This window comes from Nyctereutes procyonoides, unplaced genomic scaffold (assembly GCF_905146905.1).
Source record: "Nyctereutes procyonoides isolate TBG_1078 unplaced genomic scaffold, NYPRO_anot_genome, whole genome shotgun sequence".
NCBI lineage: Eukaryota > Metazoa > Chordata > Mammalia > Carnivora > Canidae > Nyctereutes > Nyctereutes procyonoides.
The window spans coordinates 3,689,528-3,716,334 of NW_026575041.1; the positions used below are offsets into that span (position 1 = coordinate 3,689,528).

The window sequence follows — 26,807 nt, forward strand, 5'->3', positions numbered from 1 at the left end:
ATACCACATGGGATGCTGCAAATGTTCTATATTGTAATATGGGTAGTGGTTAAAAGGCTGTTTATATGTAAAAATTCAAGCTCTACACAATATTTCTATATTTTTACTTTATGTTGGTTATTTCTCAATTTAAAATAAATATTGAGAAAACCCACTATGATACTGGCACAGTAATAGATAAGCAGATCACTAAAGCAGAATATATAATCCAGAAATAAGCTTGTGTATTAAAGAGATTTTTCTGCCTCTAATATTGCCATTTGGATGTGATTCTTGGCACCATGGTAGTGATCTTGAGATCTCTATGGGAACCAGTATATAAGGACAACGATGGCAGAAAAAGGGATGGAAAGAACCTGAATCCCTTGAGAACACCAAATGCAACCCAGAATTAGCCATCTCTGGGAAGTCTTACTTCTGAGTTTCTTGTTATTTGAGATTTTAATAATCTACTTAAAAAAAGATTTATTTATTTATTCACGAGAGATAAAGAGAGAGAGGCAGAGACATAGGCAGAGGGAGAAGCAGGCTCTTCGCAGGAGCCCAATGTGGGACTTGATCCCAGACCTTGGGATCACAACCTGAGCCAAAGGCAGCCACCCAACTGCTGAGCCACCCAGGCATCCCTAAAAATCTACTTTTTTTTTTTTTTTTTAAGATTTGATCTATTTATTCATAAGAGACACAGAGAGAAGCAGAGACACAGGCAGCCATGTAGGGAGCCTGATGCAGGACTTGATCCCGGGTCTCCAGGATCACACCCTGATTGAAGGCAGCGCTAAACCGCTGAGCCACCTGGGCTGCCCCAAAAAAATCTACTTTTAATTGGATTTTAAAATCATCTTAACAGAGAATCAGTTAGGAAGTCATTGAAGTAATTCATGGGAGACCTCCACCTTCCCAGGCAGAGCAGCTTAAGCTCAGCAGCTCCTCAGGGAGCCATGGACTTTAGAATAAACTGTCAGAAGTTTATTCCCACCATGGGGCTAGAGTCTCTGGAACAAGGGGCATCACTCACCTGTCCGGTCAACATCCTTCTTCATGGGCAGTACAGTATAATCTGGTTGCTCATCTGAGGCCTCAAATATGCACGATTTGGGCTGCCGCATGGATTGGGGCTCTTTGTGGGGATTCCCCCTGCCTCCAACCCAGTCCCCTGAGCCATCACGAAGCTGAAATTGCTGTAGGTATGGGATCCGGAAAATCCTGTTTTGGTCCAGGCTTAACTTCTTCAGTCTTCAATTAAGGAAAATGAATACAGAATCACAGCAATAATGATACCTCAGGGGCATTTACCAAGCAACTTTAGGGAAAGAAATGGACTCAGACTTGGACACTTACTCTTCTGGTGTGACCTTGAGCCAGTGACTTACCTCTCTCTGGGCCTCAATATCCCTATCTCTAAAATGGGGATAATATTCATTAACCTTTCAATCCTGTAAAGACTAATAAGACAATTTAAATGGCCTGACACAAAGTAGTATTCAGTAAATGGTAGCTGAATCCAAAGTAAATTTTCCAGGGATCTAAAGCTTAACCTTTTAAATGCCAGCATTTTCATAATTTCAATCAAATAAGTAGGATTTAGCAGTTAACCTTATCTTTCTGATTCCAATTTTTCTTTTCTGTCTCCTTTCTCAGGGGTCAGGACCCTATCTCTGGTAATATCTCCCTCTTTCTCTTGTCACTTTTAATCCAGTCAATTGATCAGAAATGTCCTACTGATACTCCATTTTTATGGCTGAGCTAAAGCTCAGAGGGGAAAAGTGAATTACCTATAGCCACACAGCAGAGATAAGTGGTAGAGCTGCGACTTAAACCCAGGTCTTTTGGATTCCAGAGCAACACTCAAGTGTGTGGGCCAGGCTCGGGTTAGCAGGGCACCCTGTAGAGACAGGACTATGGTTTTACCTTCTGAGCCCAGCCAGGCTGGCAAAGCAATTGGGGCTGGAGAGCTTGTTGTCATCCAGCATCAGTGTTTCCAGCGCTGGGAACCTCAAGATGTACCTCCTCCTTGTCAGTGATGTTACAGATGCTTCCCTGTGAGTGCAAGGATCCTGGATAATGAGTAAGGGCAGGAGACAAACCCTACCACTTCAGGAAGTAGGAATGGGGATAGGAATGGAGATGGAGGATAGGGAATCAATCAAGAGCATAACCAGCTTGGGAACTTCTCTAATGCTGCTGAAGCATCCCTGTAGAGAGGGACCAGAAGGTAATTCCCTCCCCGAATGACCCCTTCCCCAAATCCCACTCATACATCAGTCTTCTGTATGGAGAAAGGTTGCTCATGTTTACAGATAGTCTTAGGGAGACTGGGTTGGGGCAGGATGGGGGGCATTAGTAATGCTCATGGAAAATACCAGAGTGAACGAGGCATGACCAAGTTGAGGAATATTGCTAAATTTTGGGTCAAGTCAGGTTACTTGGTATGCTACATTACCAACGACTGGTAACTGGGAGCACCAAGAGACAAAGCCCTTGGCACAGACCATAGCTTTGGTCCATGTTGGGTAATGTAGGCTGGCCAGTGAGGTTCTCCTCTAAAGTGACTTAATAAAATACATACATCAGTAAGGGGCTAAGAAATCTCTTTTAAAACTCCAACTCTCAGGGGATGCCTGGATGGCTCAGCAGTTTGGCGCCTGCCTTTGGCCCAGGGCATGATCGATCCCGGGATAGAGTCCCATACTGGGCTCCCTCCATGGAGCCTGCTTCACCCTCTGCCTGTGTCTCTGCCTCTCTCCCTTTCTGTGTCTCTCATGAATAAATCAATAAAATCTTTAAAAAATAATAAATAAATAAATAAATAAATAAATAAATAAATAAATAAATAAATAAATAAATAAATCAAACTCCAACTCTCTGAGGAGTCCCAGAAACACTTGAGAATGTAATCTAATGGGCTGAGATCCTGAGACAGGTGGGGCAGGAAGTGGTGGCATTCTATATACTATCATTAATGTGGCCTCATTTATGTCCCCAGCTGGGTGAGACCTGGGTAATTCTTTTTTATTTTTTCAACCTTTTTTTCTTTTTAAGATTTTGCTTTTTAAAGTAACCTTAATACCTAACATGGGGCTTGAACCTACAACCTGAAGATAAAGAATCACACACTCTACCAACTGAGCCAGCCGGGTGCTCTTAGGTAATTATTTTTAAGTACACAAAGTTTAGATGACTCAAATCATGTTTTCATTCTTCCCTCCGTCTCCCCTCCATACACCCAAATAAACACTCAACACACTCAACAGAGAAGGAAAGAAGCTTTTTGTTCATGGTATTTGAAGGTCACAGATGACTCTTTTCCTCTCCTGAAAGGACCAACTTTCATGTACTAAAATTTTAATTTCTACCTGAAAGCAATTACAGGAGGATGCACAGCAGCTCTGTCAATTTATAATTAATTGACTAATCTCTTTTTTACTTCCATCAGATGTAAAACAACTAAAAAATAAGCCTTCAAAAAATTCCTCTTACACCCCGTAATGGAGAAGCTGGCTCTGTCCTGTCTCTTTTGACTGGTTACAGTGCTTTGCCTTTTAAGTCTCACCCTAATTATAAAATATAAAAGCTTCATTTTGTCTCTAAAATAGAGGTTTTAAAATGGGGGGGGCAGTCAATAGGTGGGTAAGGAGGACAAGAAGCAAAGCTTCAGAGGAAAGCATCGGGCTCTCCCACTGGGTCCTTCCCATGGCAGTTTTGGGAGAAGAGCACTTTGAAGTGGCAAGAGTCTATTAGTATGGAGAGGCTGAGGTTACTAGCTGTTCAGAGTGGTGTTATTTTTATTATACCTTTTCTTGGCAAAAGGAATTAATGCCATTTAAAATATGATATGTTTGACTAATTTTTTTAGAAGCTAAGAGTACTGGATTGGATTCAGCATTGGGAATACTGTGTGCCATATTAGAAGAAGCTTGGGAATGGAGATCAGCAGCCCAGTAGTGCTGCTGCTGCTACTGTGCTGCTTGGCTTGCTGGGTGACTGGTGGCTGGTATTCAGCATCTCTGGTCCTGGTCAGTCCGTCTATCTACATGATAAAAGAGGGTTTCTTTTATTTTACATTGAAAGACTGGATGAGGCTAAAAATATTGCTGAAAAGACTGGACAAAGAGCTGCAGTAAAACAAATGAAATTTAGCAAGTTCTAATGTCCATTAAAATGTCAGATCAATGAAAATAAAATAATATCTTTTATTTGTTGGCAAACTATATTTTTCTTACTATTCTACTGTATATCTTTCATTAAAATCAAAATGAATATTCTCTATCAAAAACAATGTCAGGGGATCCCTGAGTGGCGCAGCAGTTTGGCGCCTGCCTTTGGCCCAGGGCGCGATCCTGGAGACCTGGGATCGAATCCCATGTCGGGCTCCTGGTGCATGGAGCCTGTTTCTCCCTCTGCCTATGTCTCTGCCTCTCTCTCTCTCTGTGTGACTATCATAAATTAAAAAAAAAAAAAAAAGTCAGATCAGCTTCTGTGATAAGATACAGAAAACCTACCATGCAAACACAGGATGAGGGAGATGTAGTCTCGCAACTCAATTGTGTAAAAGAAGACTTATGATGTGACTACTAATAAAGTTGGCACTCTTTTAGGTGGCCACTTTGAGGAAGAGAGTGGTTGGGAAAAAGAAGGTAACCATCCCCCTCTGCTCCATGCCAGTCAAGTCTGAGAGGACAGACCTGTGCGGTCCAAGAGGGACAGGGAATAGTCTTCATGGGAGACTCAAAGATTCAGATGCCGATCCAAACAAGTAATGGGGCAGGCTGATGATCGAGTAGGTCAGATATGATCCCCCCTAACTTACCCAGACAAAGATAATCATGTGATCTAGCCAGAAATGGAGACACAAATAGTTCAGAATAGATGAGGTCTGTGGTGAAATGGAAAAAAGTGAAGAGAAAGGAGGATGGAGAAGCAGGCAGAGTCAGGTCATGCAAACCCTTGTGATCAATGTTAATGGAGTTTATCTTTAGAATGCCGGGAAGCTGCTAAAGGACTTTAAGCAGGGCAGTGATAGAATCAGAGGTACTTTTTAGAAACATCCTTCTGGCTGATGGTGAAGAAGGTGGGTTAGGAGGTGATAAAGAGAAAGAAAAATGTGACATGTCCTTAGCTGTATCCCAAGTAGCAGGGGCTGTGCAGCCAGATTAAAAATTAAGCAGAAATCGCCACGTTTGAGAAGCATTTAGGAAGCACAATTCATAGCATCTGGTGACTGAATGGATGTGCAGGGTGAGGGAGGAAAGAATTCAGGCTGATGCCCATATTTCTCACTGGGACAAGTGTACAACTGATAGAGAGCAGTGCCCATCACTGAGGCCAGGGACACAGAAGGAAGGAGATCCAGGCATGGCCACGTGTGTGATGACTTTGGTATGATGAATAAAATATATGCACTCATAACTCGGAAGATGAATGTAAGGTAGAGATATAAAAAAGACTTGGAGGGATGCCTGGATGGCTCAGTGGTTGAGCACTGCCTTTGGCTCAGGTCATGACCCTGGGCTGCTGGGACTGAGGCCCATATCAGGCTCCCTATCAGGAGCCTGCTTCTCCCTCTGTCTCTGTCTCTGCCTCTCTCTTTGAGTCTCTCATGAATAAATAAAATCTTAAAAAAATAAAAAAGACTTGGGAAGGGATGAAACCATGAAGAAAGATTATACAAATTAAGAAAAACAGTGGGTTGAGAGTGGACAACTGGGGACTGTCAACATTTAAAAGGTTGGCAGAAGAAGAGGAATCCAGAGCATTTTGAATGTGGACAGACAAGTGAGAAGAAAATAACAGTAATACTTGTTTGGAGCTTCATAGTTTTCAAAGCACAATTATTTCAATTGATACTCTGAAGTACGTAGAAGTTCATTTATCCTCCCTACCTTACATATAAGTAAACAGAAATACCTAGTGGTAGAGACTTGCCTTACTTTATGCAACAAGGCTTCCCACTGAAAACAACTAATACGATGAATAAAACCTAAAAAGAAAAAAGATTCATCATTTAAAAACATGAAAGAGATGTGAAGATAGTAAAGCAGTAGTATGCCAAAATCTAGAAATCCAGAGACAGAAAGCAGGCACAAGAAGCCACGTTTGCCTTTTAGACACTTGCTGATAATGCTGAAACAGCATGTAATTGGAGATGCTCTAAACGAACGTAGGATCCTAAAGAGATATATATTCAGGAGAGAGAACTAGCACTAAACCCATGCCCCTCATCCCACAGCTAGGGGAAAACTGCCTTGGAATGAAAAGAAGGGAAGCGGGAGGGCAGACCGGTTCTCTTGCAAAATTGTAGCCTAAATCTGTATCATCATAGTGGTTCAGAGAATATCCAACTAGTTTAGTTTAGTTTAAAATGGTTCCATACTGAGTGACCCTAGGCACCTGGCCAAAGTAAGTGGAAAGGTTTATGGTATTGCAGACTAAATAATGTGGGCCAACTCTTCCCTGAGTATGAACTAGAAAACCCAGACAAAATACATATATTAAAAAAAATTTTCTTTAAGGCATCTGGGAACTAACAAGCTAACAAGCTGTGAGAAATTAGGAGGCTAAGATTTGGAAAAAGAAGGAAATCAAAGAGGACAACACTTGGGGTCTCTTTTCCCCTAGGGCTACCTGCTGACTCCAGAAGTGGCAGATAGGCTGAGATGCTGAGCAGAGATCCTAACAACCTTGGTAGTTTAGGAACCAAAAATTAAGAGTTCAGGGTACGCCACAGAAGGGGATTCCTGATAAACTACCCCTCCTTTAAGTTAGGGCACTGAAGGACTAAATACTAGGAGGAAGTGTGAACTAGAAACAGTATGTCCTGGGACGCCTGGGTGGCTCAGCAGTTGAGAGTCTGGCCTTCGGCTCAGGGCGTGATCCCGGGGTCCTGGGATCAAGTCCCATGTTGGGCTCCCTGTGAAGAGCCTGCTTTTCCCTCGACCTATGTCTCAGCCTCTCTCTCTGTGTCTCTTATGAATAAATAAATAAAATCTAAAAAAAAAAAAAACAGTATGTCCCTTGCAGAGACTGAAGTCTAGCTTCAAATAATTATGCATGAACTATACAATCAAAAAAAGTCTAGAGCTGGTGAGAAAAAAAAATGATTCAAGTTACTCAAAGGGAGAGAGTCACAGCCTCTTACTCAGTTTCCTGATCATTTACATTTACATTTTATTTATTTATTTTTTAAAAAGATTTTATTCATTTATTCATGAGAGACATACAGAGCGCGAGAGGGAGAAGCAAGGAGCCTGACGTGGGACTTGATTCCAGGACTCCAGGATTGTGCCCTGGGCCGAAGGCAGGCGCCAAATCACTAAGCCACCCAGGGATCCTCTACATTTAAATTTTAAAAATTAAACTTAAATAAAAGTAAAAATTCAGTTCCTCAGTCACACTGATCACATATTAAGTGCCGAATATGACTAGTGGCTGCCATATTGGACAATGCAGGTACAGAACATTGCCAACATTGCAGAAAATGCTATCAGACAGTCTTCAACTGGGCCTTTCAAGGATTATTAGACAATATCTGCGAATCGGTGCTAATGTTTGGGGATATGAAAGGCATGGTGGTCTACCACTCAAAGTAGGGGATTATGGAAGAATGGAAAGTTAGCCTGTGAACCCAGGGACGTCATCAACCTATTTTATGGTTATCTCCCCAGTTCCTGAATGTATAATTAGAATAGACACACTAAGCAACTGACAGAATAACCACATTTGTTTACTGACCAACAAAGTGAAGGCTATTATAGAAGGAAGGAACAAATTGAAGCCCCAGGAAATTTACTTCTAGAACACTAAGCCTAAAATTATTCTGCATCCCTGAGGTAACTACAGAGATTACTGCCATCACTAAAGACAAGAAAGGTAAAAGGATATTGAGTCTAATGATATTCCTGTTTAAGTTGTTTATTTGGCTCGTATAGAAGATAGATCATGAAGAATGACTAGAGATTACTGCAGACTTAATTAAGTGGTGACTCCAATTTCAGCTGCTGCTCCACATGTGGACTCTTCTTACTATTGTGCGTGAACATAGATAGCCCTTGGAACTTGGGAATACAGCTAGGGACCTATCAAATGTTTCTCTTTACCAATGTACAAGAACTGCCAGGAACAGTCTGCTTTTGCCTGGCAGGGACAGTAATACATATTTGCTCTCTTCTCTCAGGGCCACATCAACTCTTTCAGCCTATCATAATCTGTTACACATCTATTGCCTATCTGTTTATGTATTCCACAGAACCTCATGTTGATTGGACCTGATGGACAGGAAGTTGCAGATATTCTAGATGATTTAGTAAGATGCACGGTGTCAAAGGATGGAGGGAAACCCCACAAAAATTCAAGGAACTACCACCTTGATTAATTTTCTTGATGTCTTGATCTGGGAGCATGTCAGGATATACCTCCAATGTGAAAGACATAATCTTTCACCTTGCACCACTTGTTACTTGAGAAGAAGGCACAAAGCATTGTTGGCTTCTTTGGAGTTGGGACGCGATGCTATAAAACATTTGTGATATTCTGATCCATCCATGAGGATGCCAGTTTTGTGTGGGGCCCAGAGCAAGACAAGGCTCTGCAATAGGCCCAACTGCAGCGCAAGTTGCTCTCTGGGCTTTATGTCATTGGCAAGTGACATTGGGCAATATGAGTCAGTGGGTCCAACAGTGCTCTAAATGTCTAAGGCAAATAGGTGTGCTGTGTAGTACAGGGTTAACATACATCCTGGTTTTCATGGACAGTCTGAGTTTTTACCTGTTATCCCAAAATAATTAGTAGTGTTCCTTTTCCCTCTCAAATCTGTCCTGGTTGAATGATAAGTTACATGGTCCCTCTATGAATAGAGCATTTTATAGACACCTATTACAGAATTTTTTAAAGTTTTTTTAATTAAAAAAAATTTTTTTTTAAAATGTAATTTCTACATCCCACCTGGGACTTGAATTTACAACCTCAAAATCAAGAGCTGAATGCTCTTCCAACTGAGCTTGCCTGATGCCTCTGCAGAATCATTTTTGAGCAAAGTTATGCTCTATTCTTTTTTAAAAAAAGAGATTTTGTTTATTTATTTGAGAGAGAGAGAGCACAAGTGGGAAGAGGGGCTGAGGGAGAGGAATAAGCAGACTCTCTGCTGTGCAGGGAGCCTGATGCAGGGTTTGGTTCCAGGACCCCAAGATCATGACCTGAGCTAAAGTCAGATGCTTAACCAACCGAGCCACCCAGGCGCCCCAAAATTCTGCCATATACTATGGATAACTATTTTTCTTTTGAAAATAGCTTACTACCCCATATTGATAAAGACTGAACATCTGATCACAGGAACACTAAGTGACCATGTGACCTGAGTGGTTCATCATGAACTGAATGTGCAGAATTCCCTCATCAAGCAAAAGCAGTATGGGAGATCTGACCTAAGCAAGTCTGTAAAAATTGCATGAATGACTATGGCTTAGATTCCTATGATGCCTATTCCTGCTGTACTGTTATCTCTCTGTTAACGCATAACTAAGGTTCTATGAGCAGCTGATATAGGAGAAAACCCCCTAGCTGGGTTTACAAATGATTGTGTATGATATGCTGATACTAAAGATAGACTATTACAGTATTACAATCTTACATGGAGGTGGCTCTGAAAGACAGAGGAAGAGAAACCCTCCCAATAGGTAAAAAATATTTATCTATTTGCTTGGTTTATGCTGATTCATGGGCAGTGGCTGATGGCTTAGCTGAATGGTCAAAGCAAAAAAAAAGTAAAACTGCTGACAGGGAAGTCTAAGGGGAAATTATGTGAATGGACCTCTCAGAATGGATAGAGTATGAGGACTTGCATCCCATGTGAATGCTTCCCAAAGGCTATCTACTTTAGAGAAGACTCTCAGTGATCAGGTGGACAAGATGACCCATTCCATGAAGTCAGTTGGCCTCTCTCCTCGTATACCCTAGTGCTTGCAAAATGGCCTTAGCACACAGCACACATCCCTTCACCAAAGCAGACCTGGCTACCACCCCTGCTGAGTAACCAAACTGTCAGTAGCAGAAGCCAATGCTGAGCCCCTAATATGGCACCATTTCTGAAAGAATTAGCAAGCCATCTAGTGGGAGGATGACTACAGAGAGCACCTTCCTTCATGAGAGGAGCAGTGATTTTTTTTTTTTTTTGCTTAGAAAATAAACACATATTTTGGATATTTACATTCCCTGACCACATATTCTGCCAGCATCATCATCTGGGGACTTATAAAATGTCTTATTCTTTTTTTCTAAAAAAAAAAGATTTTATTTATTTATTCATGAGAGACACAGACTGAGAGAGAGAGGCAGAGACACAGGCAGAGGAAGAAGCAGCTCCATGCAGGGAGCCCGATGTGGGACTTGATGCCGGAACTCTGGGATCACGCACTGGGTCGAAGGCATATGCCCAACTGCTGAGCCACCCAGGTGTCCCTAGAATGTCTTATTCTTTATCCTGGTACCTCACATAACATTGCTTCTAACCATGCAACACATTTGGTAAGTGCAATAATGAGCTCATAAACATGGAAGTCACTTTTTGTTATCATGTACCTTATCATGTAGAAGTAGCTGATCTAATAAGAAAGGTAAAATAGTTTTTTTTAACAACTTATTTATTGCACCAGCTAGGAGAGACTACCCCCTGTGAAGTTAGGGGCTCTGACTACTTATAGGATCGGGTGTCACATAAATTGGCAACCAATACTGATGCTGTTTTTCTCATAACCAGAACATAGGATCTAGGAATTAATGGAAGGAAATGAGAACAGATCCTCTTACAATTATCCACTTACAGAATTTTTGCCTCCATTCCTGCAAGTAGAGGTCTTTGTTGCCTCGGGAAGAATACTTTTACAGGGAACACAAAGAATAGTTTCTCTCAACTAGAAGTTGAAATTGCTACTTGCCACTTGGGTCCCTCAAACCACTAAACCAATAGGCAGAAAAAGTGGAGCTTACTATATTGGCTAGGTGATGGATACTGATCATCAAAAGTAGGTATGATTGCTGTTATACCTTGAGGGCAAGAGAAATATGATTGGAATCCAGGGAATTATAAGGTATTCTTCTTAGATGTGTCATGTCCATTAGTCAAAGTTAATGGAATTTTTGCAAGATGAAAAGAGTTCTGAAAACAGATGGTGCTGATGGCAGGACAATAATATGAATGTACTTATATGAATTCTACTGTACATTTAAAAATGGCTAAGACAGAGGGTGCCTGGCTGGCTTAGTCCGTAGAACACCTGACTCTTGGCCTTACAGGAGTTTGAGCCCCATGTTGGGTATAGAGATTACTTTAAAATTTTTTTAAAAAAATGGTTAAGATGGTAAATTTTATGTTATGAGTATGTTACCATAATTTTAAAAAGCATTAATAGAAGACTACAGCATCCCAATAAAAAAGTATTAATAACTCCAATCCTTCAGGAATGAACATTTAAGGATACCACATCAGTTAAAGAGCCCAAATAACCAAGATGCTAGATAAAGGAGAAGGAAACATTAAATAGGTGGTGGAAGAAGGATTCATAAATACATACTATGTATGGCCTCCTGACCAGTTAAGAAAAAATTATTGTAGCAAATATGTATATTTTCTTCCCTACTTGTTATGTGTATGTAAATTGCTAGTGATAAACGATTTTGCAACTTAGTTTTTAGGTTCTAAAACATCCACTTAGCACTGTGATTGCTTTAGAAGAGAAAATAGTATCACCCAGAAATGGATACAGTGACCGATGGAACTGTGTCTCATCCATTTATAGAAGAAGGTGAAAAGTATCTTCATAAGAGGAAAAGTTCTTTCATGTAAGATGAAAGCACACTGTGGTTGCTAGTGTTGTAAGAAAATTAAACATGGAGAGAAGGAGGACAGTAGATGTTGGGTTTCCAAGGGTTGGGTGGCACCAGTCATCTGCCTATTTGTTCTTGAATTTTACTCCTTTCCTCTGTGTTCTGCTATGTATTATAAAGGGCTGAGGCTACTCCTAAGCTACACTTCCCAGACCACCTTTCCAATTGGCTTCCAGTGAGATACTGCCAAGGGAGGGATTGGTAAGCCTGGAAGGCCAGAACAGGGGCAGAAGCAACTTCCTCATTTGGTTTCTGACAGCTTGCTGGTAATAGCAGCAGTGTAGCAATGGCATCCATGCTGGTAGAGGTTCCACCTCTGTTTGAGGCAGCACATCTGCAGCAGATCTAGAACTACAGCAACAACCTCTGAAAAACCCCAACAGCAGGAATAGGCTTGTGGGCTTGAGTCCAGGGAGTGTGGGTGGCTTCTGATCTCTGGGTATCAACTTTCATCCTTGCTCTTGCAGCCCTTCCACTGCCTATGGAAACAATTCCCTCTATTTATTGTTGCTAATATTTAGGTGGAATAAAGGTACTCTGATTATGACTTCTTTTCTTTTTTTAAAAGAGTTTATTCATTTGATTCAGAGAGAGAGAGAGAGAGAATGAGCAGGGGGGACAGGCAGAGGGAGAGAGAGAAGCAGACTACCCACTGTGCCAGGAGCCTGATGTTGGGCTCTGAGCTGAAAGCAGAAACTTAACCGTCTGTGCCACCCAGAGACCTCTGATTACGATTTTTTTTAAGAGTCTTTATCTTTCAGAGGTACACACTGGATTATTTACAGATGAAACTACATGAATCTCTGTATTCATTTATGGCTAGATATGTCTGAGATTTTTCTTAAGAATAATTTAAGGTTGGGTGTGGTGAAGATATATATGAAACAGGATTGGCTATGACCTTAGAACTGTCAGGCAATAATTGTTAGGTGATAGGTGCATGGAAGTTCATTTTGCCATTGACTCTATTTCTATGTGTGTTTGAAATTTTCCATAATAGGGATGCCTGGGTGGCTCGGCGGTTTGGCGCCTGCCTTCAGCCCAGGGCGAGATCCTGGAGTGCCGGGATCGAGTCCCACATCAGGCTCCTTGAGGTGAGCCTGCTTCTCCCTCTACCTATATCTCTGCTTCTCTCTCTCTCTCTCTCTCTCTCTCTCTCTCTCTCAAATAAATTCTTTTAAAATTTTTTCCATAATAATATGCCAACTATTATCTCTCCCCATGAAAAACAATTAACTTCCCTTAATTTGCAATACTTCACATGGTTTTTATATTCCTGACCAGACCCTGACTGACATGTATCTGGTCATAGAGAAAGTTGCCTAAGATGAAGCCAACACTGAGAGGACAAAAAAGATGTGTATGTGTGCCTGAGAAAGGAAGTAAGAGAAAACACAAGACCAAGGTTATGTGCATACTCAAGAAATATACAGAATTACATGCAGAGCCCTGACAACATCCTGTGCACCTGTATCCAGCCAAAGCGAATCTAGAGTTCTATTAGACCTTTACAGGTACATGAACAAATAAATTCCCTTTTGGGGGGGGTGTTGATTTTTCAAAGATTTATTTATTTTAGAGAGAGAGTGACAGCACACACAAGTGGGGGGAGAGGCAGAGGGAGAAGAGGCGAATCCTTAAGCAGACCCCATGTAGGGCTTGATTTCATGACCCCAAGACCCTGATCCGGGCCAAAATCAAGAATCAGACGCTCAGCCAACTGAGCTACCCAGGTGCCCCATAAATTCCCTTTTTGGTTAAGCTAGTTTGAGTTGACTTCTGTCACTTGCAAACAAAAAGAGCATAATGAAATCCCTAATATAATGATCACTATTATCCAAATCCTTTGGGCAACTAACCAACCTCTATCATCACTATAAATTCCATCACATCTACCATCGTCACAACAAACATCATCATCATAACTTTCTCCTTCACCATCTCTAAATTAGTTAACATCCACTGAATACCTCAATGTGCAAAAGCACTAGGTCCTCATCTAGGTGCTTCTAATCCAAGATGACTAAGACACAGCCTCTGCCCTCATAGTGCTCACAATCTGCTTACGAGACTGTTATGTATATCATCCATTTATCTATTTATCTATTTATCTATTACACACACATATATATACATATTTGTGAGACATAAGCCACAATAGAATATATTAAGTTCTAAAGTAAGATAAAAAACATTAAATTCAACAGATGCTTTGAGAAGGGAGGAAGAAGTATGGTTTAAAGCAGTCAGGGAAGGCTTCTGATAGGGACAGGAGGATTTGAGCAGACCCTTGGAATACATGCAGAAGAGAAGAGGAGAAGATAGAAGAGAAGATAAGGGAACCCTGGGTGGCTCAGCAGTTTAGCTCCTGCTTTCAGCCCAGGGTGTGATCCTGGAGTCCTGGGATCGAGTCCCACATCAGGCTCCCTGCATGGAGCCTGCTTCTCCCTCTGCTTGTGTCGTCGCCCCACTCCCCTCTGTCTGTCTCTCATGAATAAATAAAATCTTAAAAAAAAAAGAAGATAATGGTCATAAACATGGTCTCTGGAATCAGATGGACTTCATTAAATTCTGGCTCAGTCACTTATCAGCAGTTATTTAACGTATCTGTGCCTCAATTTCCTCATGTATATAAAACACAGATAGTAACAGGATACCTACTTCATAGGTCTATTTTAAGAATTAAATGAGTTAATATGTATAATGTGCTGAGAACAGCATCTAGCACATAGTAAGTACTACGTATATGGCATTATCATACATTCTGGTCAGAAGGCATGGCTTAAACAAAGGTGCAAAATGGGAACATGGGAATATATAAAGCTTAGTAGGTTTGTGAAGGGGAATAGTCTGGCAAGAACAATATCCACAATTTACCAATGACTACTCAGAGACCAGGAAAGTGACTTGCTAGATACCCGAGTGTCTCCTAATAGCACAGTTGAGTGTGAAGACACCATCTGAAGCCTCATCATTCTTTGGGGCCCTGTTCCCATGACTGCCTTTCCTACGAGCTTCAGCAGGCAGCATTTTCCCTGTTTTGAGCACTCACAGACTATCTTTACAGCACTTCTGAGCTGCTCGGGGCCATTTCCTGGCACACTTGCACCCAAAGGTTCATGAGGAGCACATGGGACGGATCCTAGGATATAGAACTTACTGTTCTGTGACAGCCAAATTGGGTGGCAGGGAGGTGAGCCCATTGCCTGTGAGGAGTAGGACACGGAGGTGTGGCAAAATCCCCAGATCACAAATGGCCTCTGCAGTCAGACTGTTGAAGGAAAGGTCCAGGAACTAGGGCACAAAGATAAAAGATGGGAGAACAAATGGACTATACATGATAAGGATGCTCATACGTGAGGTGGGAGCTAACTACTTCTTCCTTTAACCTAGGCAACCCCATTACTCATAAGCCTGAAGCCTTCTTGACTCTCTGGGTTAACATTCAAGGCCTACTATAGTCAGTTCCCAGACGACTTGCTAGCTTCATCTCCCACTGCAAATCTTGATTTATTCTGTGGCACTGACCAAAGGGACTCCTTCACCATTCGCGGCACCACTATCAGTGTTACACAGTCAGTCAGGCATATAAACAAGGGGCTGGAGGTCACTGCCAAAGGAGGACTGGATTTGGTCTGACTTCACTGTAGTAATCAATTGATGGGTTCTGTAGACCTGTAGACCTAAATACCAGCCAAATGTGTGATTTGTGCAAATTACTTGACCCGAGCTTCCTTATCTATAAAATAGAAATAATAATGAATTCTTATGAGAAATTATGTAGATAAAACCTTTAGCATGAGTCTGCCACATAGTAAGTACTTAGTTCATGTTGGCTGTCATCATTATAACCATCTCTTTATTCAAGGACCATGTGCTGAGGCTTATTTTATGCCAGTCTGTCCTCTGCTGGCTCACAACCTAGTTGGGTAGCTAGATACATATATTTTAGTGTCTACTAAGTAGCAATGCTGCTGGGATAGAGGTCTGAACACAGATCAAAGGAAGCACAAAGGAAGGAATATTAAGCAGCTCTACCAGAAGATTCAGCAGGCTTCACAGAGCAGGTGATGCTTGAGTTGTCCTCAGAGACTAGTTGGTATTCACCAAACTGTTAAAGGTAAAAAGAAACGCAATGCAGCCAGGAGATAGGAGGTAACCTACTTTGTTCTAAGAACTGCAAATAGTTTGGGCATGACTAGAATCTGTGGTATAACAGAGGGTTTGATAAGACTGGGTAGGCCGTGAAAGGTGCCAAGCACCAAAGGGGTGCTAAGTTCATGCTGCCATCAGCAAATTCCAAGTTTTGAGAGTTCACAAAAAGGGGTGATTCCACTTGGCAGGGGCAAAGAGAGAAGCCTTCAAGGAAGAAGACCTGGAGGGATCCCTGGGTGGCTCAGCGGTTTAGCATCTGCCTTTGGCCCAGGGCACGATCCTGGGGTCCCGGGATCGAGTCCCACGTCAGGCTCCCGGCATGGAGCCTGCTTCTCCCTCATCCTGTGTCTCTGCCCCTCTCTCTCTCATAAATAAATAAATAAATTAATAAATAGATAGATAGATAGATAAATAAATAAATCTTTTTTAAAAAAAAAAAGGAGGAAGACCTGGAAAGCTGGCTCAGATAATCATAGGTAAAGGTCAGGAAAATCCTCTCCTTCATACCCATATGTGGATAGTCGATAAGACCTACGGATACTATTTCCTTAATATCTCTCTCATATTGTTCCAACTCATGCTTCGTGCAGCAGCCATACCTATCATCCATTGGATACTTCCCACAGTCTTTCTTTTGCTACCTACCTAGGCTCATCTATCACTACACTCTACTGCGTTTTACTTCCCATTCCAACCACACTGAGCTGTTATATCAGTATGCTAGCTCAGGAGTTGGTAAACTAACATCTCTCTGCCACATCCATCCTACTGCCTGTTTTGTATGGCCTGTGGGCTAAGAGTAATTTTTACACTTTTAAATGGCTGAAAAAAGATTAAATGAAGATTATTGTGTGAAAATTATGTGAAATTCAAATTTCAGCATCATAAAGTTTTATTAGAACACAGCCACGTTCATTTGTTTACATAGTATCTATGGCTGCTTTCTTTCTATAACAGCAGAGTTGATTAGTTAACAACAGTTGTGACTAGTTATGACCACACAGACTACAAAGCTTAATACATTCACTTTACAGAAGTTTGCTGACCTTTGTCCTAGCTGGTTTGGCTATTTAATGTTGGGGCCTAATTTAATTTCCACAGAATTACGAGCAGATCAAAGAAATGGATAGTCTTAGAATCACAGGTCCCAGAACTTCACAGCTGGCCCAGAATTTACAGAGGAGGAAACTTAAGTCCCAGAGAAGGGAAGTGATTTGGCCAAGGAGCTATGTCCAAATAGTGGCAGAACCAAGACAAGAAATGAAGCCTCCTGACTATCAGGGCAGAGCTCCAGCTGAGCCTTTTTCAGACTGGTATGAAGAAAATCAAATCACAGCAAAGTTAAGTTTTTCTAAATTGCTGAAGAATTCTACTCTTCGGATGGCAGCCTTTCTGGCAAACAAGAACAGAAGATTCCTAATCTACTGCATCTGCTGAGTCATAACAAGCTTTATTACACATCAAAGTATTCATTACTGTGAACTGCAAATTTAGGACTTTTGACAGTTTTATGCTTTCTCTTCGAGAGACCTTATAAATCACAGAGATAGAAACAAATCATTAGCCAAGAGATTTCCTCTTCTCATTTATATTTGGCATCTTGACTTTGGTCTGCTTTCTTATGTAAATAAATTCTCTTGGATAAGGCTGGGTCCATCAGATAAATAATTTTCATCAGAAGCTATCAAAGAAGTAGGGTATTGAAAAGTCAATCACAATCAATCAGTAGATCCCAGCTTGTCAGGTGTGGTGTCAGAGCCTATAGTCATTCCCCTCCCCAGGGCCCACTGGCACTTAAAATAAGGATTTGAAATAGTAGGGGTGAGGAAGACAAGATGCCTGACACAATGCATGACAATGCGTGACAAACATACAGATAACTACTTTTTTAAAAAGTAAAAAAAAAAAAAAAAAAAAAAGGAAGTTCATAAGAAGCTCCCAGGCCTGCAGGTCAAAGAAATGGCTACTTCTATCTCTAGCATCTGGGATCTGTTTCCCACTGTTTACACTAAAATCTAACAATGTTTTTTTTAACATAGCAAAAAATTACACCAGTTGTCAATTTATACTCTCTCTGCTTTATTGGACTTTCAAGAGCTCTGCTTCCTGGACAAGTCTGAGCACAACTCCTGTTCCAAATCATGGTAAATCACTTCTATCCTCAATATGACTTGAAACCACAGAGCGTAAAGCAAAAGAACAAAAGGACATATCATCCGTTTTAGAAAGGCTGCCATCCCAAGCACTTAAAACTTTTTAAAACTCTGGCATACAAAGGGCATCAACTCTGAAATACTCACTTTTGTGAAAGGACTCCCTCTCCCAGACAAGACTTAAGTGAGGCTTTTGTGAAGAGTGGCTGGCCCTTGATATTGGCAGATAATAATTTATCAACTCTTTGGGGTCAACCCAAGGCTTATGACGCACAGACATTCTGCTGGGATTTGAATCGAAAACACTTGTACTATAAGGCCAACATGTGGGGAAGCGTCCCTTTATTTAATGAATGAGCCTGGGCAGGTGCCCAGCCCCACACCTTGCTCCAACTCTAATCTCCACGTAGGCAGTGACTTTCAGGGAGTGACAAAAGCTTTGTTACTTTGTGAAAAATGGCCCTAAAGTTTTCATGGAAGTTGAAGAGGTGATTAACTTCAAGTATGAGAACATGCATAGAATATGCATCACTATAGGAAACTTAATTTTGGAGAAAGCCAAGAATGCAAACAAATTTTTCTGTATTTTTGAATCTGGGGTTTGGAGAACAGCTATGGATGCATAAATGTCAAGAGTGTGCTTTAGAACTCATAGGATTCCTATTTCACAGTCACCTTTGGTTCCATAAACTAGGCCTTTAGCCTCCTTACCTGAGCCCAATGGAGCCAATCTGGCTCATTTAGACCAGGATGCGTCTCTGGTATCAGTCCGTAATGCCTCTAGTTCAGCTGGTCCAATCTGCTGTGCTAGCACTTAACCTCCAAGGCTCCTCAACCCTCACTGGATCCAGATCTTCCCTCAAACTCTCCTTCCTACCATGCTCTGTTTAAAGTCAGTTTTCTGCACAGACTCCTTTGGCATGGTGTTTGGCATTTCTTTTCCAGAACCATGCATAATAGCCACAGGTATGATATAGTCTCACCTATTTGCCATCGCTGCCACGACCACTACCCTCATTACCACCACCAACCCTGCCAGCCTCTACAGAGAACTGCTATGAAGCAAGAGTCTGGCTCTAAAGGCCCATAGAACTCCTTCTCAACTGTTATAAGCAGTAGAAACCTCTACTACACCCATTCTTTATTAGGGAAACAAGTGGGCACCAAAAACTCCCTACCTCCAACTTACTTCCAAGAACTTAAAGTCTCCATATTTCACGTAGACTGTTTTAATTCCATTAAATGCAAGCTCCAGTTCCTTTAATGTTGGAAATGTATGAAATGCCTCTACAAGGGAAGGAGAAAGGAAGAATCAGCTAGTTGTGAAGGACCTAAGAGAAAGATGTAAACAGTGGTCATTTACTGGGTTCCCACGGGGTTAGACCAGGCTTATGGTCAGGAGCTTTGTACATACGGCCTCTAAATCTCTAACAATCCTGAACAACAGGGATTCCTCCATGGAGGAACAATAGGGATTACTACTCTCATTCTACTGCTGAGAAAATCGAAGCTCGGCTAGGCTAAGTGATTTGCTAGAAATGGAATTGCTGGAAAGTAAAAGGGCCAAGAATTGAATTTATGTCTAACTCCAAAGCCCATTTAAAAATTATATTTATTATTTATTATAAAAAAAATGCCTACCAAAAAAGTAAAAAAATACAGAAAAACTAAAGTTCCCTTTTTAAAAAAATATTTATTTATTCATGAGAGACACACACAGCGAGAGAGAGGCACAGACACAGGCAGAGGGAGAAGCAGGCTCCATGCAGGGAGCCCGACATGGGACTCGATCCCAGGTCTCCAGGATCACACCCTGGGCTGAAGGCGGCACTAACCTGCTGAGCCACTGGTGCTGCCCCAAAGTTCCCTTTAATCTCAATACTCAGAGATAACCACTGAAAGTTTCATGTGTAATATTCCAGAATTTTTCTCATGGGTACAGTGAACACACACACACACGCACACACACACACACATCTTTTTACACAAATGGAATCAGACCATATACGTTGTACTGTGATTTGCTTTTTTCCCTTAACAATATGACTTAAAGATTGGTCCATGCTAGGGCGCCAGGGTGGCACAGTTTGTTAAGTGTCCAACTCTTGATTTTGGCCCAGATTGTGATCTCAGAGTTGTGAGATTGAGTCCCACATTGAGCCGCATGTTGATCCCCCCATTGGGCTCTGTGCTCACAGAGTCTGCTTGAGTTTCTCTCCCCCTCTCCCTCAGTCTTTCCCCACACTTCTTGCTCTCTCTTTCTCAAATAAATAAGTCTAAAAAAGAAGCTTGTTCCATGTCAAAACTAACAGATCTGCATAATGTCAGATTATGTTCTATATTATAGACATTACCTGAATTTATTTAACCATTTCCCTATTGATAGCCTTTGGGCTATCTGGATAAAAATAAGAACACTTTTCCCCTTCTGCATGAGAACTGGACTTCGTTAACTTTCTAGCCCTTTTCCCTGGTATCCTGAAACAAATGGTATGGCAATATAGTTAGGCAATATTATTATGGTAAAAATGATGCCAGATTAGTAAATCACATACGGACTAGGGCAAACTATAAATGAACTATAAACATCTGAAGGGGTACCATAACTTTGGGCCTCCCTGTGTGTGGCGACTCCCATAATTAATCATGTCTTTTGCCAGGACTCTAGGAGCTATGTCTATGGAGCGTTACAATAGCTATTTGCTCCTGTAGGGAATGAGGCTTCTAAACCAGAGTGGCTCCAACATCTACCAAATGAAGAGTTTTGCTGTCTTGGACTTGAGCAGGGGGCTGCAGAGAATGGCCCACAGATGGCTTCATGGACTGATACAGGAACTGTTGTGAGGACTCCACTGAGAAACAAGTGCAGATGCTGTATTGCTGGAATACTGTGTGGAAGGACTTAGAGCCTTCTGATGTTAAGGGGGCAGATGGTGGCCTTGTGAGTCAGAATGTTCACTAGAGTCTAGGAAAAAGACTGCTTGGTAGGTATTTCAGGATGTTTCCAATGAGTGTCTCTGTACAAGTGTGTTTCTGTAGAATAAGTTCCTGAAAGTGAAACTACTAGATTAAAGGCAATGACTATTGGGTTCCTGGGTGGCTCAGTCAGTTTAGTGTCTGCATTCAGCTCAGGTCATGGTCCCGGGATCCTGGGATCGAGTCCTGCATTGGGCTCCCTGCTCCTCAGGGAGCTTGTTTTCCTTTTGCCTGCCACTCCCTGTTTGTGTGCACCCTCTCTGTCAAATAAATGAATGAGATCTTTCAAAAAAATAAACAAATAAAATAAAGACAAGGACTATTTTAAGAGACACTGCCAAACTGTCTTCCAAAGATGTTGCACCAATTTATTATACTTCTGCCAGTAGAATACGAGAGTAACCATTTCCCTATCAATGCTGGCTGTCATCAATCAGTCCTTCTCATGTTTGCCAATATTTGATAGGCAAAAAACAGGATTTTGATGGTTTCAATTATTAGTGAGGCTGAGTATCTTTTCCTATGCCTATAAGCCTTTGTATTTTAAACCCACCCTCCTGACAGTGTTTTCTCAAGGGCAGGGACTGTATATCACATGTTTTTTAAAAAACATCCCTCAACCTCAACTATTAAAAACTGAACTTACCTGATTTCTCTCAAAACCAGCCTCTCCTCTAGTGCTCTCTGTTCTCAGTGAACTCCTTTGGCTCCTTCTTTCCATGTGCCCATTAGCTACCAAGTCCTGTTATTTCTACCTTCTCCTGAATATCTCTTGCCATTGCCCTCACCTCTCTGCCTAGGCTCAGACCTCCCTACCCTGCCCCTGGGAAAAATGAAATCATCTCCCAGATTTCCTGGTCTCCATCTTCTTCTCTTATCATTCACGCTCCCCACAGCCCCCACTGAGCTTCTCTATTTAGAAGCCTTCCAAGGCTCTCTTTTGCCTGCTAGATTAACTACAACTCAAGACCCTTGATATTCTTGTCCCTGCCAACCTTTCTGGTCTTCATTTTCCCCTACTCACATCCCTTGCAAACATACAAAGCCTCTTCAGCAACCTCCCATCCAAGTACTAACCAGGCTTGACCCTGCTTAGCTTTCGAGATCAGACAAGATCTGACACTTTCAGAGTGGTAGGGCCATAGACCTCTACAGCATCCTGATCAGGCACTGCTGTCCCATATCTGCTCCACTGGACTGAAATACTTTCTTTATACTTTCTTTATATATATATATATATATATATATATATATATATATATATATATTCATGAGAGAGACACACACACACAGAGGCACAGACACAAGCAGAGGGAGAAGCAGGTTCCATTCCATGCGGGGAGCCTAACATGGGACTCGATCCTGGGTCTCCAGGACCACACCCGGGACTGAAACTGGCACTAAGCCACTGAGCCACCCGGGCTGCCCCTGAAATACTTTCTAATTCCTGTTCATTTTTTAGGTCTCAGCTAGGTGCCCCTATGCTCAGAAGTTTCTCCTGACACTCTCGTCTGGATTGGTGTCCTGCTTATACGCTTGCATAGCATTTTCTTATTCCTTCTATCACTGCACTTACCATACCCTGCTATAATTGTCTGTGTCTGAACCCATCTTTCCCACCATACTATGAGCTCACCAGAACAGGAAAATTAGATGCATTCATTTCTAAAGGCCAAGCATGCACATAGTCCTGACACCCAGCAGGGGTCGCTGTGGACTTGCTGAAAAAAGGAGAAGCCTTTATGCTCCTATAGTTCTTATAGGTTTAAAAACATTTTCCTATACCTATCTCATCAGAGCCTACAAAGCACCCTGCCTTGGGGAGGAAGAAGGAAAAGGAACTGTCTCCATTTACAGAGAGAGAAGCAGCAGCTCAGAGAGAAACACTCTAAGTAGGTAGTTGCCAGCTCTGCTCTGAAATCCTGGTCTGGGTGTTCTCTAGTACCCAGTCTATTGCACTCCAAAAGAAAAAAAAAAAAAAAAAGATCAGCAGATAGTCATGAATGCACTGACAAGCAAATTCTAATTGGTGTGACTGGCTATGCTGGCTAAGATGCAGAAGGTAGTTTTAAGGAAGAAAAGCTTACCTAGAGGAAGCAGGTTTTCTGAGGCATTGATGTAAATCACAGAATGAAAATGCTTGAAGTCCTTTTCCTTAGCCTGTGGGAAGGCATTTCAAAAGAACACCAAGATTAGTTCCCTGCCAAGAGGCTTTGCCAAAGCTCCAGAGCTGCAGTCAAAAGGCATGAAAACATAAAGGGATATAAGCTATATTCTTAGCAAAGAGCACCTACTTGCTAAGGGCCAGAATGGCCTTTTTGCTTCTTTTTTTCTATTATGAAATAGTTCAAATGTACAGAAAAATCTAGTGAATAATACTAGAAGACTCATGTAACCACTATCCACCTTTAATAAATATGAAGATTTTGGGGCAGCCCCGGTGGCGCAGCGGTTTAGCGCCGCCTGCAGCCCAGGGCTTGATCCTGGAGACCCTGGATAGAGTCCCATGTCAGGCTCTCTGCATGGAGCCTGCTTCTCCCTCTGCTTGTGTCTCTGCCTCTCTCTCTCTCTGTCTCTCTGCATCTCTACGAATAAATAAATAAAATCTTTAAAAATAATAATAATAAATATGAAGATTTTGCTGTCTTTGTTTCAAATTTCCTTAAAGAAATAAGACACTAAAGAGCTGACCACGCCCCCTGCCCCCATGATCTTCCCCAATTGTGTTCCTCTCTCTCTCTCTCACAGATAACAGCTATCCTGAACTGGTGATTATCTTTCTCACACTTGTTTTATACTGGTATTCTATATATGTATATCCATAAACTATATATAATATTATTTACAAGGTCCAAAACTCTGTATTAGATGCAATCATACTGCAGGTATCATTCTGTAACCTGCCTTTTTCACTCAACATTGTTTTTGAGATTCACTTCTGCTGATACACATAACATAAATCTCTTGAGATTGACTTATGTTATCTTAATAGTACTGATTTATTTAATTGCTGTATAGTATTATACCACCAATCTCTCTTCATATGCCACGGGTGGCCTACAAACCGAAAACATATGCCATAATATCCCGCTTATACACTGGCTAGTGGGGAGCCACAAATGTGGCTCAAGCTACCTATTAGCCAATATAAGAAAAACATGACTCATTACATGAGTCACAGCATGTATAAGAACAAATCAGTATCTTGGGAGAACCATTATCGCTCCTGGCACTGAATCTTGAGAGAAATTTCTCCTGTAGGTTCTTCTCATGGAATCTAGGTAATTCTATGAATAAATTCTATGATAAATTCTATGATAAATTCAAACCAACTCCCATAATGCTACTTCCTTTAATTCACCTCACATAGGCCAATGCCAATAGCAAATTTACTGCAAAAGACTGTGTCTGAATGTTGTTTCCACTCATTAAGGCTTTGTCTGATACCCCCTCCAATCCTCTAATCCTCAGGGACTTTGGAGATACAATGCACAAACAGCCAGGAACCACCTCAGGTCTGGCTCATCCCAATCACATCTCTGCTGGCTGTCCCTACCTTGGAGAACTTCAGGCCACTCACATTAACAGTGCACAGGTCTGATGGCTTCCTCACACAATGGTGCTTCAGCTGAAACAAAGTGCAGAGAGTCAGCTCTCAAGGCCCCAACAAAGATTATATAATTGGCCAAGACAACAAATGACTCCCTGTTGAGAAAGGTGGCCTAGTACAGTTCAAAGAGCATGAGCTTTGGGAGTTGCTCAGACCAGAGCTCCGACCTCAGCTCTTCTACCTCTCAGTTTCCCATCTGCAAAATGGGGATAGTAACATTGACTTGACAGGGTTCTTAAGATTCCTCTTTCTCTGTTCCTTCTCTGTCTTTTCTGAGCCCCACTTCTTCTACCTGGCTCTTAAAAAAAATCTGTATTTCTGGGGCTTTTCCAATCTCTTCATGTTTATAATAATTTGTTCATTCTTTCATTTGCTAAATATTTACTAAGCATTAGTTTGAGCCATGCACTGTGCTATATGCATCGATACATTTTCTTCTAATCCTAAATAGGATAACATAAGTATCACCATTTTCCTTTTTTAAATGAGAAAAATAAGGTTAAGAGAGATAAAGTACCTTGCCAAAGGTCGCACAGCTAGTAAATTAGATGATTTGAATCCAGAAATGTAATCACTAAACTCTGTGCTCCTTTGACTACTATATGTTGCCCCTCATAAGTAAAAAGAGGAAAATCTCAGTGTTGGAGCTTCTATTTCTTCTTAACCAAACCTCACTCTTTTTTTTTCTGTTAGTCGTTTATTTATGGTATCATATTTAAGCATGGAATTAGGCATTTGTAATATTCTATTCACAGAACTTATAACAGCATGGAAACCAAGTAGCAATCACGTATTTATAAAGGTGATAAAAACTTTTTTTACAGATTTATTCTTTCTTTATTTTTAAGAAATCTCTACAACCGGGATCCCTGGGTGGCGCAGCGGTTTGGCACCTGCCTTTGGCCCAGGGCGCGATCCTGGAGACCAGGGATCGAATCCCACGTCGGGCTCCCGGTGCATGGAGCCTGCTTCTCCCTCTGCCTGTGTCTCTGCCTCTCTCTCTCTCTCTGTATGACTATCGTAAATAAATAAAAATTAAAAAAAAAAAAAGAAATCTCTACAACCAATGTGGGACTTAAAATCATGACCCCGAGATCAAAAGTCAGATGCTCTACCAACTGAGCCAACCAGGCACCCCTAAATATGATATTTTAAAGGAGAAATTCAAGATGCTATGGGATATAATAACTGCAGGTCCTAACCTCAGTCTGAAAATGAGGAAATATCTAGTTGAGGAAGTAATATTTCAGGCAAGACCTGAAAGCTAAGTAGGAGTTGGTCCCATTAAAGTGGGTGACAGGTTGTGAAAGCTATCAAGGCAAGAAAAAGCCAGGTGCTTTTGAGAGGATGAAAAACAACAAGGCCAGGGAGGCAGCCACTGGATCACCTGGGTCCATACTGGCTGGGTAAAGGAGTGTGGATTTTGTTCTACAGTTAGTGGAAAGCTAACAGGCTTTTTTTTTTTTTCCTGGCAAGAGCTGATAGCAATTTTATAAAAATTGCTTTGTCTGATACACATAGAAACGATGCTAAGAGACCAATACACCAGACATTGTTAATTACCTTCCCTAGGGCAACTTCTCTACTACTACTTATTAAAGAACCTCAGCGTTATTCCATTTTTCTGCATGGATGTGTCCTAGGCCCCAGCTCCAAGGGATAAGTCCTGTCTAATCCAATCTTGGAGGTCATATTCCCCTAACTAATGACTGTTGGGACATATGATATAGGTCTGGCCAATCAGACAGACACTGTAGGAGGCCAGTTCTGGGGAACTCTTTCTTACTTTTAAAAATAGACATAAGAAAGTGACAATCCTTTTTGTACCTCTGGATGTTATCTTTTATATGGGATGACTGGAGTTGCTGCCATCTTGGGATCATGAAGGCAATCAGCCCAAGAGGACAAGGTAACATGCTAAGGAAATAACAGCAGAAAGATGAAGGAACCTGGGCCTTTAACAGTAAATTAACCTACCCTGGAATAACAATGCCTCTGGCTTCTTTTTATGTTAAATAAAAGCATCCTAGTTGGGT

At 41.4% G+C, this 26,807-nt stretch overlaps 1 protein-coding gene across 6 annotated transcripts in view; it reads right to left on the reverse strand.

The window, feature by feature from the left end:
• Nucleotides 1–26,807, reverse strand: part of XRRA1 (X-ray radiation resistance associated 1) — a 61,542-nt gene that overhangs the window by 22,807 nt on the left and 11,928 nt on the right. For 2 of the 6 annotated variants that reach the window (XM_055320683.1, XM_055320681.1), the window contains exons 5-10: nucleotides 24,718–24,789; nucleotides 23,249–23,321; nucleotides 19,375–19,472; nucleotides 15,038–15,171; nucleotides 1,912–2,040; nucleotides 1,019–1,236 (exon numbers count right to left, since the gene is read on the reverse strand). In XM_055320683.1, coding sequence (XP_055176658.1) covers nucleotides 1,019–1,236; nucleotides 1,912–2,040; nucleotides 15,038–15,171; nucleotides 19,375–19,472; nucleotides 23,249–23,321; nucleotides 24,718–24,789 — 724 coding nt within the window. Of the gene's footprint in view, nucleotides 1–1,018; nucleotides 8,870–15,037; nucleotides 15,172–19,374; nucleotides 19,473–23,248; nucleotides 23,322–24,717; nucleotides 24,790–26,807 lie in introns of those variants that run through there. The other 4 variants (XM_055320682.1, XM_055320686.1, XM_055320684.1 and 1 more) reach the window with 4 other exon arrangements.